Source organism: Haliotis rubra, unplaced genomic scaffold (assembly GCF_003918875.1).
Source record: "Haliotis rubra isolate DU_JTF1 unplaced genomic scaffold, ASM391887v1 Scf92, whole genome shotgun sequence".
Taxonomy (NCBI): Eukaryota; Metazoa; Mollusca; class Gastropoda; order Lepetellida; family Haliotidae; genus Haliotis; species Haliotis rubra.
This window is the reverse complement of record NW_025767657.1, coordinates 195263-215718: the sequence shown is the minus strand read 5'-3', so window position 1 is coordinate 215718 and position 20456 is coordinate 195263. Positions and strand designations below refer to the sequence as shown.

The window sequence follows — 20456 nt, the reverse complement described above, 5'->3', positions numbered from 1 at the left end:
GGGTCAATTAGTTTCAGAATTATGCTCCATAAACAAACTTTACCCTTCAAAAAGACAAAGTCCTAATTGTTGCCATGAAAACAGACAAAATTAAAATTGAAAAAAACCCTCAAACCCCCAAAAGGCACATCTTTATGATATGGAGTGGCAGTTTACCACATTTGGTTAAGATGCGTCAATTAGTTTTAGAGTCATGTTCCGGAAACAATGGGAGCGCTGACACCGACGCAAATGCCGACGGAAACTCAACCAAAAACAATATGTCTCCCGACCCTTCTGGGGGAGACAAAAATATCAATAAGTTTCAACATAAAGAAATCAATAACAAGAAACAATTAAATTTGAACAAACTGCCAACACTGTGTTGATAAACAGCAACTGTACAAGTATTTGAACAAATGTGACGATCACAACTGCTAGTCTGTTGACCTTGACCTTATGACATGTCAAGTTGTTGTTATCTCCATACAATTCAGTTGTCCAAGAATGACCTTGATGAAAGTGATATGATGACCTTGACCTTAGTTAACTTCTACTGACCTCTGCACAGAGGACAAGATTTTCAAGCACTTCTGTGTTAAGGGCAGCCTCACCCTCCGGACTGCGAATTAAGGGACACTTGTGTCGGGACACTGCCTCTGAAGGAAACAAATACATAGAAAACATGAATACAATAATAACATCAGAGTTTGATCCTGTCTAGGAGTGAGTTTATTCTTATGTTGATATATAGCTAAACCTGTAGAGGTTTCCAATTCTTTGAAGAGAATTGTCCTTGCGGTACATATATGCATTTTCTGCGGCTGGAAATGTCATGCGACCGTTGTATCAATGTTTTAATAAAAATATTGTACAATAAATAAAAATCTGTGAAGGAACAGGAATGGCCCAATTGTCTAAGCTGCCATTCACTGTGCAGGGTTGCCTCCCTTGGGATAACCGAAACCAATGATCTCTTTGATTTGCCTTTTTAAAAGTTGATAAATAATAAGAAAGGTATGATACTTTATGGATGACTTCTGTATTATATTATGATGAGACATTTCGGTTTAGATTCTTATACCATTGTCATGCAGGACCCTGGAAATATTGCAGCTATAAATCTCAAGACAACATCTTGTCACAATATGGCTGAAATATTGCTGATGTGACGATAATTTTAACTCACTCACTCAAGACATCATATTTAACATGTGTAAGAAACTGCTAACAAACCAAGAACCATAATCAAACATAGTATAATTCACAATATAGTCTTCAAACAACTGATGACTGGAACCTGGCACACTGAATTAGAGAGCCATATATCATATGTATTACACAGTGGTATTGGAATGGAACAAACAAAACACACAAAAAGTAAACAACTAGAAAAGGAAAACGGTAGGGCAGTTGCAATGCCTCTGCCTATCACACTGAAGGCCCGGGTTTGATCCCTGTGGAGACACCTAGGTTCGGGTCCTGAGGTGGGCACATTTGTGTAGTAACCTTGGACAAGATGCTTAGATCCACATTGTCTCAGTTCACCCAGCTATAAATGGGTACCCGTGAATATGTGCTGGCAATGTGAGTGTTTAGTTCATTGCGATCTAACAGGCAGCATGGCTGTATGATCCCCAGGGAGTTGAAAAAGTATCGCACGATAGTGTCCTATATCCGGGGATAGTAATGTACGTACCGCGTGAGCAGGCAATGTGCCTGGATATGAGCGCCATACAAGTGGACTATTACTATTACGAAAAGGCAGACAAACCTTGAAGTAACTCAGGAACAACTGTTGTGAATCTTTTCTCTTCATTTTCTTCACTTTTACCTGAAACAGATAAACAAAGTAACATTCTTGAAAAAACTATGACATCTTGGGTATTTGAAACCTAGGAGTACTTGTACAGAGCTGACAAACACCATGTCATCTTGGGTATTTGAAACCTAGGAGTACTTGTACAGAGCTGACAAACACCATGTCGTAATAAGGCAGAACTGGAGATTCAACCTCAAGACCATCTGTTGTGATTCTAACATGAGTGGGTGAGTGAGTGAGCATCGTTTTACACCACTTTTAGCAATATTCCAGCATTATCATGGCAGGGGACACCAGAAATTGGCTTCACACATTGTACCCCCCATGTGGAGAAAAACAGTAAATGGGCCTTTGGCGTGATGAGCTTTAACCACTAGGCTACCCGACCGCCCCGATCCCAACATGAGGACCCAATTCAAGCAACACCTTCCACAAACCAATCTTCAATGGTAATGTTTAGGCTTGTTTGCTTTGTTTGTTTGTTGTTTAATGCCGCACTCAGCAATATTCAAGCTATATGGCAGTGGTCAATAAATAATCAAAACTGGACCTGAAAATCCAGTGATCAATAGCATGGACATCGATGACTGACTGACTGACTGAGTTTGGTTTTACGCCGCTTTTAGCAATATTCCAGCAACATCACGGCAGGGGACACCAGAAATGGGCTTCACACATTGTACCCATGTGGGGATTCGAACCCGGGTCTTCGGCGTGACGAGCCAACGCTTTAACCACTAGGCTACCCCACAGCCCCTGGACATCGATGAAAGAAATTGGGATACGATAACATGTGTCAACCAAGTCAGCGAGTCTGACCACCCAATCCTGTTAGTCCCCATCTAGAATAGAATACACAATCTACTGATTTTAACCACTGATGATAAGATCACTTAAAATTAACGATCAATAAAAGTTTGACCCTTACCTACACCTTTATCCTGTAGACTACTGGAATATATAACACACTGCACCATCTCCTTGAACACCTTATGGTGGCCACTGGACAGGAAGGTTGAAAGTCTTGTCCGGTACGGGCCGTCAACCTGACACTGTAAGATGTACAAGGGTCAAGGACCAATGGTATTTACAGGATGAACATTGTTATACACCGTCTTGTCAGATCAGATCTTTTATTCCAGTTCTATATCTCACAATGGCACTGGGAATAACTGGGAATACAAATATCCACAATATGTAAACGGATGGCCTTTCTAAACTCCATACAGAACTTTCCACTTACATTCATTATTAGATTCAGAAATCAGAAGCTGCTCCTAATGTCTATCCCACTTTTACCAAGAATTTAGAAGCCTCACGTCTATTGAGAAAATTTACTGGACACAACTGACTATTAATTCCCATGACTTACAATTATTTTTTGCCTTCAAATATCAGAAAGCCGTAAAAGAGACAAATATCTACTAATCCTTATAATACTTTAACTATTGGGCAGTTTTGGAAAGATAATAGCGCCAATTTCTATTGATGGGTACATTTTCAGAAATTATTAGTGACGTGTTCTGATAATCCTTGGAGTGACTGAGTTTAGTTTTACGCCACTTTTAGCAATATTCCAGCAATATCACGGCAGGGGACACCAGAAATGGGCTCCACACATTGTACCCATGTGGGGAATCGAACCCGGGTCTTCCGCGTAACGAGCAGATCTTTTAACAATTAGGCTACCCCACCGCCCCTCATAACAATCCTTGGAAAATTAACATCAAATCGTACCTAACATTTAGCTTTTGAGTCCAGCAAGTTGCTATACCGAAAAGTTCGTGGACAAGAAAAGAAACAGGTCCAACACTAAGAACTAACCAGCACACTGTTGGTATACTTGTCGCAGTCCTCTAAATGGGAGGTGAGCTTCTCCAGGAGCTCCTGCATCACCTCCGACATGGGTTTACGCTCCTCAGACACGCCGTTGTTGGCGTGGTGGTTGACATCTGGCTGCCGACCCAACATCACTGCCGCAGCCAGCAGTCGCAACATCAGGTTCCGCAGACGGAGCCACGCTTTCTGGTAACAGCAGATCATACTGAGTTCAAATGTGGAGGAGAATGTATAAAATTTTCTAACCTCTTCAGTTGCATTAATGAGAGTAGTTTTTTGTAGTTTTTGATGAGGCCTGATACATCAAAGTCATGATGTTCACATTTACCTTAAACCAGGAATCATAAACAGTGGGGAAAGTTCTATGGATATACAACTTCTTTATTAATAATGAAACCAGTATTTTAGTGTAGATGCTAACACAGTAATGAAGCAAGTGCAGTATCTACACTGAAACGTCACTTACATTAATAAGAAAGAAGTTGTACATCCATAGAAATCTCCCTGTTGTTCATCACACCAACTCGCAAATGCCACTCAAAGAAGCCAAAAATTATACTCCCTGAGAAAGATTAAAAGCCATGATAAGCAGATCAAGGGAAGTAACTCTTAAGTGAATTGTACATCATGACAATTTCTGTCAATAACTAACGTACCTCCTCTTCAAATGATTGTCTCTGTAATGCCTCAAGGTCAAACCTGAAAGAAACACAAAATAGTTCACATTAAACATTATCCATAGAGTTAAACCAGGAAACATGTCATTAAAATTAGATGGGAGCATGGCAGGATGGCTGAAGCAAAATCATGTATTTCCCAACCTCAGGGTGGTTCAAACAATACTTCCAACTAAACAAGAAGACAAAGTCATCAATATCTCCCGCAATGGCAAAATACTCTTCATGATTATGTCTACGAGTTATGATTATGTCAAATATTTAGGTGTGTATATAGAAAAGTGGAAGGAGAGTTTTGGAAGGTTTTAAAATTCTGCTCCAGAAAGGAGCACTATCACCAATTTCAGTCTATGTCAAACTTGTTGCCATGGAAATACCAAAAATATTTTATTCAGAATTTCAAAACTACCAAAGGCACCAGTACACCACCAGATCAATCTATGTGCCAACTTTGGTGAAGAAATAGTGAAAGGTTTTAGAGTTCTGCTCGGAAAAGACAAATGTGCACGGACAGGACGGATTAACGGATGCACGCATGCAGAGTCCATTTTAATACCCCCATAAAGCGCGTTAGCGGGGATAATAACAGTGACTTTTAAATTGTTTGGACCTAACTGACAGGCCAATTTGAGACAATTGTTGTATTGTTCAAGACGGTTTTTATTATTTTTGGAAATTGTGGAGAAATGGTGCCATCTTAGATCCACAGACTGATGACTAAAATTTACAAATCAGAATTCAAAAGTTGCCCTTCCTCAGAATTTCCAAAAATGAAAAAATCCACTTTTGAACAATACAATTGGCCTATGATTAGGGAATTTGAAATTGTACACAAATCCCATGATGCAGACAAAAATGACACTCAACCACGGCACTGAAACTGACAACCCAGTCAAGTTGCCTCGTACAAGCATAGGTTTCCTTGGACCAGTTCTGACTCAGACTCTCCGAGGGTTTAGTGATTGTAAATGCATAACACAAACACAGAACAGTGAGAGAGTGAATGAGTTTAGTTTTAAGCCGCGTTTAGCAAAATAGCAGCGGGGGACACCAGAAATGGGCTTCACACATTGTATCCATGAGGGGAATGGAACCCGGATCTTTAGCATGACGAGCCAACACTGTAACCACTAGGCTACCCCACCACCCCCAAACACAGAATACATCAACTGAGTACAATATAACCACAAACAGGTGAGGTGAGGTGAGGTGAAATTGGATTTAACGTCGTACTTGAGAATATTTCGCTTATATGACGACGTGCATGCGTGTGTATGTGTATGTGCGGCTGCTTGTACTAGCCAAGACTGAAGCTGGTTTTATAGTGCTAGCCCACTGAGATACCACGCCGCAGTGAAGCATGAATATCCCACTCAGACACATTATACTGACTCCGAGCCGACCAGTCCTTGTTGTACCCATTAATGTCGAACACCAGGCAGGGACCAACAAGTACCATATTTTAACGTCTTTTGGTATGACGCGGTCGGGGAACAGAAAGAAGAAGGCTTGAAACACAGTGATGTAACCCAAAACACTTCCTGTCTCTTTTAAATTTTCAGGTTACGGAAGCAGCGACAAAGGAATAGAAATACAACAGCAACTCACAGTTCCGGTGGTTCCCAGCAACTCATTACTTGAAAGTCTCGGTTATCACACAGCTGGTCCATGTCCGTCTTGTCTGAAACAGAACAGAACAGTATTTGACTAATAAAGGTGATTACACTAATCGTTCCGTTAACTCTGAAACACTTCATAGTATCACGCGGAGAGATATGTGAAGAGTTTCACTTTTAGAATCGTACATTGTATGAAAGGTCAAGGTGGAAAGGTCAAGGTGGTGGTTTCTTGTCAAACTATCCTCCTCACTGATTTCATAGTGAAAGTTCTCATTCTCTTCCCACAGAGGTTATTTGTAATCATATCTTTCCTCTGAACCTCTGTTCTAATAATCTGGACATATTTTTCGTAGAAATCCCCTAGTGCAAAAGATTGCAACATCTAATTATCTCCCTTCTTTCTATCCAATCAGAACACGTGTTACATCGCTTAGATTCAACTTTGACTCAACACAAGCAAATGTGGGGCCACAAATATCCCCATCTGCCGGGGACTTGTGTTATTACACACACGCTTAATGGCTAGCTTGTCCGTTGTCAACGAGGGCGATGGAGACGCCACTGATCCGCCATAACATGACTGAGTTCTGTCTAGAAGAAACGTTTGCGCATCGCGCAGGGGAAGCACTTTAGTTTTCTCGAAGCATACGGAAATTACCGAGGCCTTGCGAATGATCACTATTGAAACAACGCCGCTGATTGCACAACTAAATCTGATTGCCTGCTCACACCATGAAAGGGCCGTATTAGAACAGAGGTTACATAGGAAGATATGACAGGAGTAACCTCTGTGGGAAGAGAATGGGCTAGGCTAGGCTAGGAAGAATTATTAAGGTCACAGGGTCATGGTCAAGGTCATGTCAGCATTATGGGCATATTTTGTAATACCATTTACAATTTCCCCTGAACAACAAGTAATCAGCAGTTAGTTGAATAAAAAAGGAGAGTGTGAATTACATGTCACTAGCAGGGTGTTTCAAGCTAAATGGGCTTGTACAGCAAGGTTGAATCAAGGATCATGGTATGTGTTCAATGAGTTAGCCGTGATTAACCCAGATTTGAACAGCAGGGCTCGATTTAAGAGATGTTAACCTACTTGCACCAGGTGCAACCAAAGATAAAAACCTAGTTGCACCAGCCAATTCCAGTTGCACTGCTTTTACTGCAATATGTAGAGGCAATTATCTAGATGTTTTATTCAGAAGTTTACTAACTCTGAAATTGACTTGCACCTGGTGCAAGTTCGACTAATAACTAGGTTGCACTTTCTAATATTGGGTTGCACCAGTGCAAGTAACAAAGCACTAAATCAAGCCCTGAACAGTATTCCACAGCTTGATGTGGGAGAAAAGCCTGCAGTGTTACAGGTATCACGACAATAACCACTTTGGTGAAAACAGCATGCTTGGGTATGAGGCTGACAAGCCTAGAACTAATATTCCATCCCACAAGATTTGATCAACACAATCGTAGTTTTTCACTCACACGAATATTGACAGATGACTTGTCCAGTGCATCACTTCTTTAAGTGGCACCTAAGCATCAAAGGATAGCTCACCTTTTTCAGGGTCAATCTCCATATATGTTATCATTTGTTCCGTACTATTGTGACTGAAACAGACGAAAATACAAAACATTTAATTCTCTTCAAAACGATCAAACAACAAAGTCTGTTAATGACCACAAGACCGAGGTATCATGCACCATGAGTGAGTGAGTCAATATGTCATTCCAGTTTGAGCTCTTTGTGTTTTTCTGCAAGTAAGAGCTTCTGACGTTTTCCAGGAAACTGAAGACAGTTTCATACAGTGTTTGAGAGTTAGAACCTAACATCACATTGCCAATGTTCCGGCCATACTCTGCTTGACATATAAAAAAGATTAGGTTAATGCCCAGCTCAGATATATTCCAGCTATATGGATGGGATCAGTGGCCTGTAATGTAAATAATCGAGTCTGGACCAGACAATCCAGAGATCAACATCATGAGCATTGGTCTACGCAGTTGGGGCAAGATGACATGTGTCAACCAAGTCATCGAGCCTGACCATCCCATCCCATTAGTCATCTCTTACGACAAGCATGGGTTACTGAAGGTCAATTCTAACCGATGTCTTCACGGATGCTGTACATTATCAAGTGTGGACCAAACAATCCAATTTGCCCCTCACAACAGGAAATCAAACAGGGTCGCCCCTTTTGCGGGTGACCTATAATTCTAATGCAGAATCTCTGTGGGGATGAGTCACTATAACACACAGCTGGAATCTTTGTCCTTGACAATATGACGACTAAAATGAGAACACCACTCACCTTGCAGTTTCTAGTGTTAAATCAAGAAGCAGCCTTTCAGACGTGGCGCTCGCGTACTGTAAAGAGTTCTGCAGTTTTTCTCGGAAGTTAACAAATTCCCTGATCTGGAAAACAAATATGTATTTTTCAGAGTAAAACCATTAGTTTATACTTTTCCTTACTCATACTATTTGCTTGTCTCTGCTTTAATTCCCGACATGAAGGAAATGCTCTGTGGTATGTTTCCCAAGAACGGTAAAAACACCTCACCCGAACACACCCCAAGAACACATGCACAATGGCCTACCACATTTCAATAGAGAAAATAGAGTTATATTGCAGCATAAACATAAAAGATTTCATATATTATACTGTCCTGTAAAAAATGATGAACATGTCCAGAAAAAATTGCAGCTTTCATATTTGTAACTAAACTGACTTGAACAATCATATTTAACAGACATGTAGGGAAGACATTTTGCCTCTCACCTTCCCAAAGGACCCATATTTGTAGGATGATATGAGGTATTCTGTGGTCTGAAATGAAGAGAAATAACAGGTGAACCGTGAATGCTACACCGACTGACTGACTGACTGAGTTTTGGTTTTACGCCGTTTTTAGCAATATTCCAGCAACATCACGGCGTGGGACACCGGAAATGGGCTTTACACATTGTACCCATGTGGGGATTCGAACCCGGGTCTTCGGCATGACGAGCCAACGCTTTAACCACTAGGCTACCCCACCACCCCTGAATGCTACACCAAACATTCAGTGATACTATAGCAGATAATATCATGGAGACCTGTGAAATCACAGAATCTGAACCAGTGGTTGATAGTGTGGATGTCTGCAAGTTGAAGTCCTTGGGTTTCATGCAGCTGTCTGGGTTCAAATGATAAAATAACTCGAAATAGGGATAAGTGCACAAAACATAAATGAGACACATGGTCCTGAAACCTCTGTACCCAACAGGATATGAAATCTGACGTTTTATGATCAATCACAGAAAAAGTTGTTTAACACATTGACTGCCTATACCAAGTATACTCAATTCTCAATATCAATTCTAGCAGAATTTGCCACTAAGAGTTATCTTGTAGCTACATCAGTGGTATTTTAAAACAAATTTTTACATGCTGGCAAAATAGGCACAAGAAGCAATCGTCTACTGACGGCAACAAAGAACGCCAGGAGACGATTGCTTCTTGTGCCTGTTTTGCCAACATGTGAAACTTGTTCTAAAATACCACTGATATTAGCTACGAGATAACTCATAGTCGCAAATTCTGCCAGAATTGATACTATGAGTGGAATATTGCTGAGTGTGGTGTTAAACAGCAAACCAAACACAGAAACCAATCAAAATTCTTCCAAACCAATGACTAAAAGTCTGTACAACCAGTAGTGCATCTACCTCTTTATGGTTGACTGTGAAGAACCGTAGCATGGTTCCGTACATCGAGCAAGCTGCCACAAAATGTCCCAGTCTGCCCACGTGGCTTGAGACAATGTGTCTGGAAGTAGACAGGGAAGATTTGACTGACATTTACTGACGGAGAGATTCATAAGCTCTGCACATGTTGAAATAAATGTAAGCTATCAATCTTTTACACGACATACTCATGGATTACACATGAATAATAAATGATTTAGTACTGACTGACTGAGTTTGGTTTTACGCCGCTTTTAGCAATATTCCAGCAATATCATGGCGGGGGACACCACAAATGGGCTTCACTCATTGTACCCATGTGGGGATTCGAACCCGGGTCTTCGGCGTGACGAGCCAACGCTTTAACCACTAGACTACCCCACCGCCCCAAATGATTTAGTAATGTAGTACATGAGTTACACATGGGTAATGTGATATATTCATGATGTACTCATGAATGGCATGAAATTCATGACATGCATACAATTTACTCATGAATCATACAATTAATTCCTCACACATGATTTACTCATGATATACACAATTTTCCATACATTCCAAATGACTTACTAAAAAGTTACCCAATTAACATATGATTTAGTCTTGAATCTCACATGATATATTTATGACTGTTTTTTTCAACATTTAGTGCACATGCACTGACAGGCTATATTTACTCAGCCTATCTTGTGAGCATGGGTACCTGACTTACCCAAGAGTGTCGTTCATTATGTGTTTGATCTCCATGCCATCATACAGAGCTGGACAAGGTCCAAAGGCTCCTATAAATACAACAATTTGTTAGTGGCTGTATACTAGCGGTCTAAATCATACCCAAAATCAAAACACACTCTAAATAATTATTGTTCTATTCGAAACCACAGAGGATATACTGATAGGTGATGTTAATTTATGTGCATTAGATCCTGTGACAGCAAAGGGAGACAACTGCATGGCATGCTGCAGTATGTTGAACAACTGGACCAACCATTTGCCCCACTACAAGTTCGACAAAGACAGCAAATAATTTTGCGAAATTACATTAACATTTTATGGGACTTACAATCAAGACCTACTGGCAACATTCAATTTGAATAGTTGAGTATAATGTTCTGCACCACGAACAAGGAACGCTTGGATTAGATGATCCAGGGACTGACTGTTCCCTGACTACTCAGAAATGTCTATTCCAGTCTTACCCATAATGCAGTAGAGTCTGACGAGCAGGAGTTTGATCTGGAAGTTGGAAGACTTCCTCATGCCGAGCTCCAGCTGCGTCACCACCTGCCACACGTAGTGCTGTTTACCTGCACAGACCACAGGCTAACATTTCAAACACATAACTAGACAGTTACATAGAGTTTAACGTTGAATTAAAAGTTCGAGCACATTTAGAGTAATGTGCATGCATGTATATGGGTGTTTGTACCAGTTGGGACAATGCTAGCACAGATGCTATCCACTGAGAGAGACAGGCCTATTTTTACACTAAATAAGTGAGTGAGTGAGTTTGATTTTACACCGCTTTTAGTAATATTCCAGCAATATCACGGTGGGGGACACCAGAAATGGGCTTCACACATTTTACCCATGTGGGGAATCGAACCCGGGTCTTCGGCGTGACGAGCGAACGCTTAACCCACTAGGCTACCCCACCACTAAATAAGAGCAAGTGAACCAATGCTGTGGAGCTATCAGAGCAATCAAGTCCTACGGACAGCACCTTCACAAAGTGTCCGCCTACAGACAGCACCTTCACAAAGTGTCTGCCTACGGACAGCACCTCCACAAAGCCCCTGTTAACAAACAGCAGCCTACACCTGTCTACACACCTGACTGCCTCCATGCACCCAGGAGGATGTGAGCTGCCAGAATGAGATAGTTGTCGCTGTATTGTAAATCTGTTGGAAGGAGCTCCGTACCTGCAACATGGGGAGATACCCATCAATTAACCAAAAATAGAATACATCACCAGACAAAAACATCTCTACAAATTATCACTGAGTGAATAGAATTTTTTGTCTGCCTCAAATCAGCACCCTCACAGCTACATCCCATCACAAATATCTCACATATCCAGACCAGCTTGATAATATGAGCATGCAGACACAACGCCCAGTTACAGCGACACATGATCACCCATCTCATCCGTGCCTAACTGCTGTGAACTTACTGATACAATACAAAATGACAAACTTACCAAATTCAAGTCCTTTTTTATGCCTATCTAAGAGATCTTTGGCTAGAGTGACTTTATCAGAGTCCGTCATGGCCCTGTGCTGTCCTATGTATCGACTAAGTTGTAATACTGATATATGACGCTGCATGTGCTTGATCTGAAGAAAACACAAAGCATTTTTTAAATTAACACTCATTATTTTATCATACAGTAGATTGAAGCAACATTTAGTGAGTGAGTGAGTGAGTGAATTTTTATTCGCCGCACTCAGCAATATTCCAGCTATATGGCGGCGGTCTGTAAATAATCGAGTCAGGACCAGACAATCCAGTGATCAACAGCATGAGCATCGATTCGCGCAATTGAGTACCGATGACATGTGTCAACCAAGTCAGCGAGTCTGACCGGCTGATCCCGTTAGTTGCCTCCTACGACAAGCATAGTCGCCTTTTGTGGCAAGCATGGGTTGCTGAAGACCTATTCTACCCCGGATCTTCACGGGTCCAACATTTAGTATCTCCTTGGAGATGTTACTACAATGATATAGCATAACAATGCTTTGCAGTCCATTATGATGTCATTGGTCAAATTGACATCACAATCAATTCACATCACTAATCTATCTGCAACTGAACCTGATAAGCTGTAGAATTTGGTCAAATGAATGTTTCAATGAAATTCTCCACAGCAGAAATAGTAGCTAAATTATTTATCTTGTAGAACAAGCTTCACATTTATATTTAACCATTATTAAATTTTGATGTTCTTTGGATCTGTGACTTACATCTTGAGCATAGATGGTGGGTTCTCCCGGCTTGTTAAGATTGAGTGACTCTGTTATGTACACCAGGAGCTGCAACACAGGTTAATACAATATGTCAAGGACCTTAAACACTGTGAGTGAGTGAGTATGGTTTTTACGCCGTTTTTAGCAATAGTCCAGCAATATCACGGCGGGGGACACCACAAATGGGCTTCACACATTGTGCCCATGTGGGGAATCGAACCCAGGTCTTCGGCGTGACGAGCAAACGCTTTAACCACTAGGCTACCCCACCGCCCCACGTTAAACACAGACATACCATTACACAACAGTCATGATACCACTGTCTCTGAAAAGAATATGTTAGAGAGTCTTGAGAACATCTTCAGTTTCAGAAATCTAGGCATGTAACACAGGTTATATTTGGGATTACACTTTCTCATCTGGGATTTGAACCCACACTCTCAGAGTCAAGCACATAATCGCCAGCACAGACAGTAACCCGTCATTCATCACCACTCGCCCCTTTCCGTAACCTCCAAGAAGACTCGTCCCCGTCTCGATGCTTGTTATGAGCGAAAATATGACAAACCAATCAGAACGTGCGTAAAGGTTGGGGTGCTTTGATAACAAGAAGACAAAGTCATCGATATCCCCCGCAATGGCAAAATACTCTTCATGAATATGTCTACGAGTTATGATTATGTCAAATGTTTTGGTGTGTATATAGAAAAGGGGAAGGAGAGTATTAAAAGGTTTTAAAAGTTCTGCTCCAGAAATCAGCACTACCACCAGTTTCAGTCTAAGTCAAACCTCTTGCCATGGAAACGCCAAAAATATTTCATTCAGAAATCCAAAACTACCAAAAGGCACCAGTACACCACCAGACAAGTTTGGTGAAGAAATAGTGAACGGTTTTAGAGTTCTACAAGGGAGAAGAGCACAACCACTAATTTCAATCTAAGTCAAACTTGTTGCCATGGAAATGCCCAGGGATGGAAATAACCCATTGCATGGCGTTTGAGTCCAGTGTTTTTTTTTTCTGTCGGGCAAGCAAATTTGTATATCCATGGCTGAGCACAACCAGTTGACTTTCAATGTTAATAATGTTGTTTATTTAAAAATCAGAAAAGCGGCCCATATAGTGGGAAAATGATCAGGGCAAGTGATTTACATGTGCCACTGTAGCGGAGTACACTAGCAAGTTATTTCCACCCCTGATGCCAAAAATATTATATCCAGAAATCCAAAACTACCAAAAGGCACCAGTACACCACCAGATCTATCGATGTGCCAAGTTTGGTGAAGAAACACTGAACGGTTTTAGAGTTCTGCTCCGGAAAAGAGCACTACCACCAATTTCAGTCTAAGTCAAACTTGTTGCCATGGAAACGCTAAAAATATTTTATTCAGAAATCCAAAACTACCAAAAGGCACCAGTACACCACCAGATCTATCTATGTGCCAAGTTTGGTGAAGAACATTGAACAGTTTTAGAGTTCTGCTCCGGAAAAGAGCACTACTACCAATTTCAGGCTAAGTCAAACTTGTTGCCATGGAAACGCCAAAAATATTTAATTCAGAATTCCAAAACTACCAAAAGGCACCAGTACACCACCAGATCTATCTATGTGCCAAGTTTGGTGACGACATATTGAACGGTTTTAGAGTTCTGCTCCGGAAAAGAGCACTACCACCAATTTCAGTCTAAGTCGAACTTGTTGCCATGGAAGCGCCAAAAATATTTTAATTCAAATTCCAAAACTACCAAAGGCACCAGTACACCACCAGATCTATCTATGTGCCAAGTTTGGTGAAGACACATTGGACGGTTTTAGAGTTCTGCTCAGGAAAAGAGCACTACCACTAATTTCATTTTAAGTCGAACTTGTTGCCATGGAAACGCCAAAAATATTTAATTCAGAATTCCAAAACTACCAAAAGGCACCAGTACACCATCACAATCTATCTATGTGCCAAGTTTGGTGAAGAGAAAAAGTGAAGCGGTTTTAGAGTTCTGCTCGGAAAGAGCACTACCACCAATTTCAGTCTAAGTCAAACTTGTTGCCACAGAAGCGTAAAAATATTTAATTCAGAATTCCAAAACTACCAAAAGGCACCAGTACACCACCAGATCTATCTATGTGCTAAGTTTGGTGAATAAATATTGAATGGTTTTAGAGTTCTGCTCTCGGAAAAGACAAATGTGGATTGACGGATGAGACGGACGAATTCATTTAACGGAGTCCATTTAATACCCCACAAAACGCGTTGAGGGGGATAAAAACAGCAATACAATGTATGAGTACTTCGGTGGTATTAAGTACCATTGGTATCAAACAGGAATAGAGTTATGGTTCCTGTTTGAAGTAGTTCTGATGTTCCTACGCCAATATGAAATCCTTCCAGAGGGGCACGAGTCGCTGTTTGGCTTGTCCCAGGAATAACATGAGTGGGTCACGAATGAGTCACCCGTCTGACCCACTTAGCCATCGCAGCTTCCACAGAAATGTAAGTCGGACAACTGGTAGTCTAAGACCATTGACTTTGTGTACCCCTCTGAGAAGTGAAAATTGGCACGGCTCCCACAGCCGAAAGCTATGAATATACAAAGCCATTTAGAAAGTGGTCAAAGGTGAGGTGAGGTGAGGTGAAATTGGGTTTAACGTCGCGCTGAAGAATATTTCGCTCATATGACAATGTGCATGCGTGTGTATGTGTAGGTGCGGCTGCTTGTACTAGCCCAGGCTGAAGCTGGTTTTATAGTGCTAGCCCACTGAGATACCATGCCGCAGTGAAGCATGAATACCCAACTCAGACACATTATACTGACTCCGAGCCGACCAGTCCTTGTTGAACCCATTAAAGACGAACGCCAGGCAGGGACCAACAAGTACCATATTTTAACGTCTTTTGGTATGACGCGGTCGGGGATCAAACCCACGACCTTGAGCTCTCTGGGTGGACTCTCTAACCACTACACCACCGAGGCGGTCCCCAATGATCATAGCGTTCTGGCAAGCCCAAGGAACGCAACTGTACAAAACGAATTGAGGTGCCTTAGATGACTGGTCCACCTAGGCACATCAGGGCCCTGTTGTACAGCGATCTTAGCTCTCTGGGCGGACTCTCTAACCACTACACCACGGAGGCGGTCTGGTCAAAGGTAACATGATATATTTGGCATTACACTTTCTCAGTAAAATACAGATTTTAGTACTTTTGTTGGGTTGAGTCGCGTCTGGGATTTGAACAGTCTCTCAGAATCATGCACATGATCGCCAACACATTACTTCAGAGATCTAACCCACTCAGCCAATGTGGCTGCCAGAATGTATCAGAATGTGACATGGGCTGTGATAAAAGCTAGTTAAGTACATGGAAGATGGAGTGAGTGAGTGAGTGGGTTGTGATAAAAAGCTAGTTAAGTACATGGAAGATGTAGTGAGTAAGTGAGTGAGGGAGTGAATTCAGCTTTATGCTGCTTTTAGCATTATTCCAGCAATATCATGGTGGGGGACACCAGAAATGGGCTTCACACAATGTACCCACGTGGGGAACCGAACCAAAATGGGCTTCAGACATAATACCCATGTGGGTAGTCGAGGCCAGGTCTTCGGCGTGACGAGCAAACGCTTTAACCACTAGGCTACCCCAGATCCTGAAGATATAGTGAGAGGAGTAGGTTTTTACACTGCTTTAAGCAATATTCCAGCAATATGGCCTTCATACATTATTCCAAAGTAGAGAACAAACCCCGGCCTTCCTTGTGACAAGCATACCCCAGAGATGCCAACCCCAAAGTGTTGCAAACATATTTTTTCGTAGATTAAATACATTTTCGCTTAAAAGAGACAACAAGAAGAAATGTATTGCTGATAATTTGGAAATCTACTGTTGGACATATGTGAAATTAAAGCTTCACTCTTGTTTAGTGTCATATTATCTTTATCAGAATACATCATTAAGTATTTAGTTGACTAATAATTTTATGGTCAAACTACTAATTTTGATCCTTGAAACTACTATTTTTGTCTATGTATGCGAATTTTAATCAATTTTTTTCAAATTTCGTAGAATTTCTAGTGCAATCGTATTGCCGTAGTTTGAGGCTAAGATTCGTAGCAACTATGATAAAATCGTAGAGGTTGGCATCTCTGGCATACCCTTTAACCACTACCAGTGTAGGAAAGATAGCCCATCCCAACGTCCGAGACGGGTGAATTTTGTGGAGGACGGGTTAAAAAAATATCTAGTCCATCCTCATGTTGGGTCAATTTTAGCAAACCAATGACATATATATAATGATTGTAACCTTTTTGAATATTTACTGCCGAAGGTGTTTTATTTATATTTGGAGGACAGGCTAGATTTTGGCAGGACTGGTAAAAAATTTGACCGGCTAGATTTTCTACATCTTCCCTACACTGCCACTACACCACTCTATTGCCCAACGGCGAGCTATAAGGAAACACCTACCTCCTCCTTCTCCTTGTCATTAAGGATGCCCACAAACAGCTTCATGTCCCCGAAGTAGGTGCTTCTGTCGCTGTACTTGTCGAAATACTGCTTCAGCAGAGTCAGGGGACAGCCTGGAAAACAGGAACACATGCAGGGATGAATATACATGAATGCTTTTTTTTGTATCATTACTATCATATTTAGCAATAAAATCGTATGATGGCATTTTGCACTTTGAATATTCAAGCTATATGACAGCGGTATGTAATAATTCAGTCTGCGGTATGTAATAATTCAGTCTCTGGTATGCAATAATTCAGTCTGCGGTATGTAATAATTCAGTCTGCGATTTGCAATAATTCAGTCTGCGGTATGTAATAATTCAGTCTGCGGTATGCAATAATACTACAGTCTGCGGTATGAAAAAATTCAGTCTGCTCCAAACAATCCAGTGACTGACATCATGAGCATTGCTTTACTCAAATGGATTACAGTGACATGCAGGGTGGTGGGGTAGCCTAGCGGTTAAAGCATTCTCTCGTCACACCGAAGGCCTGAGGCCTTCTTCTAAGGTCTTTAAGTCCACACAGTGATAAACAATGAAACGAAACAGTCCTCATAAGCTCATTCTGTTGACAAGCAAAGTATGTCAGAACCCAGAATTACACAGAACTTGCATGGAAGTTGCACCAACCTTTCAGTGGAATATACCCAGAACTGACCACCAATGCTGACTCTGACCTACATTGCTGACACTGACCTACAATGCTGATGCTGTCCTCGCCTCTGTTCTGTAGTAGTCGTATTAATTCAAGACGAGCAAGATAAGGGCCCCGATATAGTCTTCCGTTCTCACATCCCTTGATCTGCTCGGTGATGAAGGCCAGGGCTTTCTCCACAGAGTAATCTATTAGAGCGCTGAAAATAATACGATCTTTACAGTCACAGTGAGTTCATGTTGTACACTTCTGCACAATAATTTTCAATATCACAGTCATATCAGAGAATGCACCTTTGCTGTCAATCTGTGTGTTTGTGACTTGACAGTTAAGGCATCCTTGTCATGACCCCAGAGTTGAAAGTTCAAGGCTTAGGTGTCACTCGACTTAACAAGTATTCCAGCAAACCTCCATGACCCACCTCAATTTTGAACAATGCTTGGATAAAGTGAGTGAGTGAGTTTAGTTTTACGCCGCACTCAGCAATAGTCCAGCTATATGGCGGCGGTCTGTAAATAATCGAGTCTGGACCAGACAATCCAGTGATCAACAGCATGAGCATTAATCTGCGCATTTGGGAACCGATGACATGTGTCAACCAAGTCAGCAAGCCTGACCACCCGATCCCGTTAGTCGCCTCTTACGACAAGCATAGTCGTCTTTTGTGGCAAGCATGGGTTGCTGAAGACCTATTCTATTCCGGATCTTCACGGGTTGCTTGGATAAAGTCTTCTGAGAGAAATAGTGCTGGTGAGGTGGGCTGATTACCAGGCATGGTAAAACCAAGAGCCCTCTTTAACATCTCTTGTACAATATGGCCTGAATTTCATGGTAACAGCTACATTATGCTTGTGCAGTTACCATATCACTACAACACCACCCCATTCCCCGATCTGTTATTAGCCCTACAGTTACCATGGTAACACTGACCACTGATCACCTTCGTCGGGCACCCACTGACAGTCCACCAGGTGGAACACTGTATCGATGTATACCGACCAGAACTGCCACTGGTCAGGGCTGTAACATAAAACGTACTTGTATATAACACACAATGTATGTAACGGCTACAGCTAACAGTGAAAGGCTTACTAAAGTGTTTTCTAACATACATGAAGACATAAGGCTGATTGAAATTTTTATGATTGCTGTAGTATGAGTGAATTGATGCAACTGTAACTTGCATCCAATAACATTTCACACACTAAGTATGTAAAGGTTTGAGTCTGGACCAGACAATCCAGCGATCAACAGCATGAGCATCAACCTACGCAATTGGGATACGATGACATGTGTCAACCAAATCAACAAGCTTGACCACCCGATCCTGTGAGTCATCTCTTACGACAAGCATGGGTTGCTTAAGACCAATTCTAACCCGGATCTTCAAAAGGTAACAAATTTTGAGATTTACACTGACATTAACTGTATTCTTAGGTCTGAATATGAGCCTATGAGCAGGGCCAAGATAAATCCCCTGCCGCTGTATCAACTTACTTCTGCACTAGCAACTGGCGGTACTCAGCATTGGCCTTGGGCCACTTCTCCAGCTTCCTGTACAGCTCAGCCAGTTTCGTGGCACGGAAATTCAGCTCACTCACGAACTTCTCTGAAATAACATTAGGACAATGACAGCTGATGACTGATCATGTTTAGAATGAACACAAATGCCTGCATGTACAATGGACAGTTTTGATGTCATCACATTCAAAGTAAAAATCTCATATTCACGCCCAAAAGCCTCCCAGGACAGAAACCACACTATCAAACCCTCCAACACATTCCTTCAACCCAATCTGGCCCTCCAAAACACATACCCTCACACCCAAGTGGCCCCTCCAAAGCACATACCCTCACACCCAAGTGGCCCCTCCAAAGCACATACTCTCACACCCAAGTGGCCCCTCCAAAACACATACCCTCACACCCAAGTGGCCCCTCCAAAACACATACCCTCACACCCAAGTGGCCCCTCCAAAACACATACCCTCACACCCAAGAACTCCAATACACATTTCTTCACACACACACACCCTCCAAGAGGCCCCTGCAACACACATACCCTCACCCTCATAGGCCCCTGCAACACACATACCCTCACCCTCAATAGGTCCCTGCAACACACATACCCTCACCCCTAAGGGGCCCCTGCAACACACATACCCTCACCCCCAATAGGCCCCTGCAACACACATACCCTCACCCTCAAAAGGCCCATCAAACACACATACCCTCACCCCCCTAGGGGCCCTGCAACACACATACCCTCACCCCCAAGGCCCCCCAACACAACATGCTCTCACCCTCAAAGGCCCATCAAACACACATACCCTCTCACCCTAAGGGCTCCTGCAACACACATACCCTCACCCCTAAGAGGCCCCTGCAACACATATACTCTCACCCTCAATAGGCCCCTCCAACACACAAACCCTCCTTCCCTCGAGGGGCCCCTCCAACACACATACCCTCACCCCTCAAGAGGCCCCTGCAACACACATGCCCTCACCCTCAAGAGGCCCCTCCAACACACATACCTCACCCCTAAGAGGCCCCTGCAAACAACATATACCCTCACCCTCAAGAGGCCCTTCCAACACACATACCCTCACCCTCGAGAGGCCCCTCCAACACACATACCCTCACCCTCAAGAGGCCCTTCCAACAAATA

General features: G+C 42.1%; 1 protein-coding gene across 1 annotated transcript in view; it reads right to left on the bottom strand.

The window, feature by feature from the left end:
- Window positions 1-20456, bottom strand: part of LOC124264324 (N-alpha-acetyltransferase 25, NatB auxiliary subunit-like) — a 33214-nt gene that overhangs the window by 3750 nt on the left and 9008 nt on the right. Inside the window, exons 7-25 of the mRNA XM_046699081.1 lie at window positions 19283-19394; window positions 18716-18805; window positions 17827-17984; window positions 17085-17197; window positions 12627-12695; window positions 11864-11999; window positions 11496-11585; window positions 10863-10970; window positions 10376-10445; window positions 9646-9745; window positions 8717-8764; window positions 8249-8352; window positions 7495-7547; window positions 5926-5998; window positions 4297-4339; window positions 3626-3826; window positions 2730-2853; window positions 1754-1813; window positions 541-638 (exon numbers count right to left, since the gene is read on the bottom strand). Of these exons, the coding sequence (XP_046555037.1) occupies window positions 541-638; window positions 1754-1813; window positions 2730-2853; window positions 3626-3826; window positions 4297-4339; window positions 5926-5998; window positions 7495-7547; window positions 8249-8352; window positions 8717-8764; window positions 9646-9745; window positions 10376-10445; window positions 10863-10970; window positions 11496-11585; window positions 11864-11999; window positions 12627-12695; window positions 17085-17197; window positions 17827-17984; window positions 18716-18805; window positions 19283-19394 (1850 nt within the window). The remainder of the gene's footprint in view (window positions 1-540; window positions 639-1753; window positions 1814-2729; window positions 2854-3625; window positions 3827-4296; window positions 4340-5925; window positions 5999-7494; window positions 7548-8248; window positions 8353-8716; window positions 8765-9645; window positions 9746-10375; window positions 10446-10862; window positions 10971-11495; window positions 11586-11863; window positions 12000-12626; window positions 12696-17084; window positions 17198-17826; window positions 17985-18715; window positions 18806-19282; window positions 19395-20456) is intronic.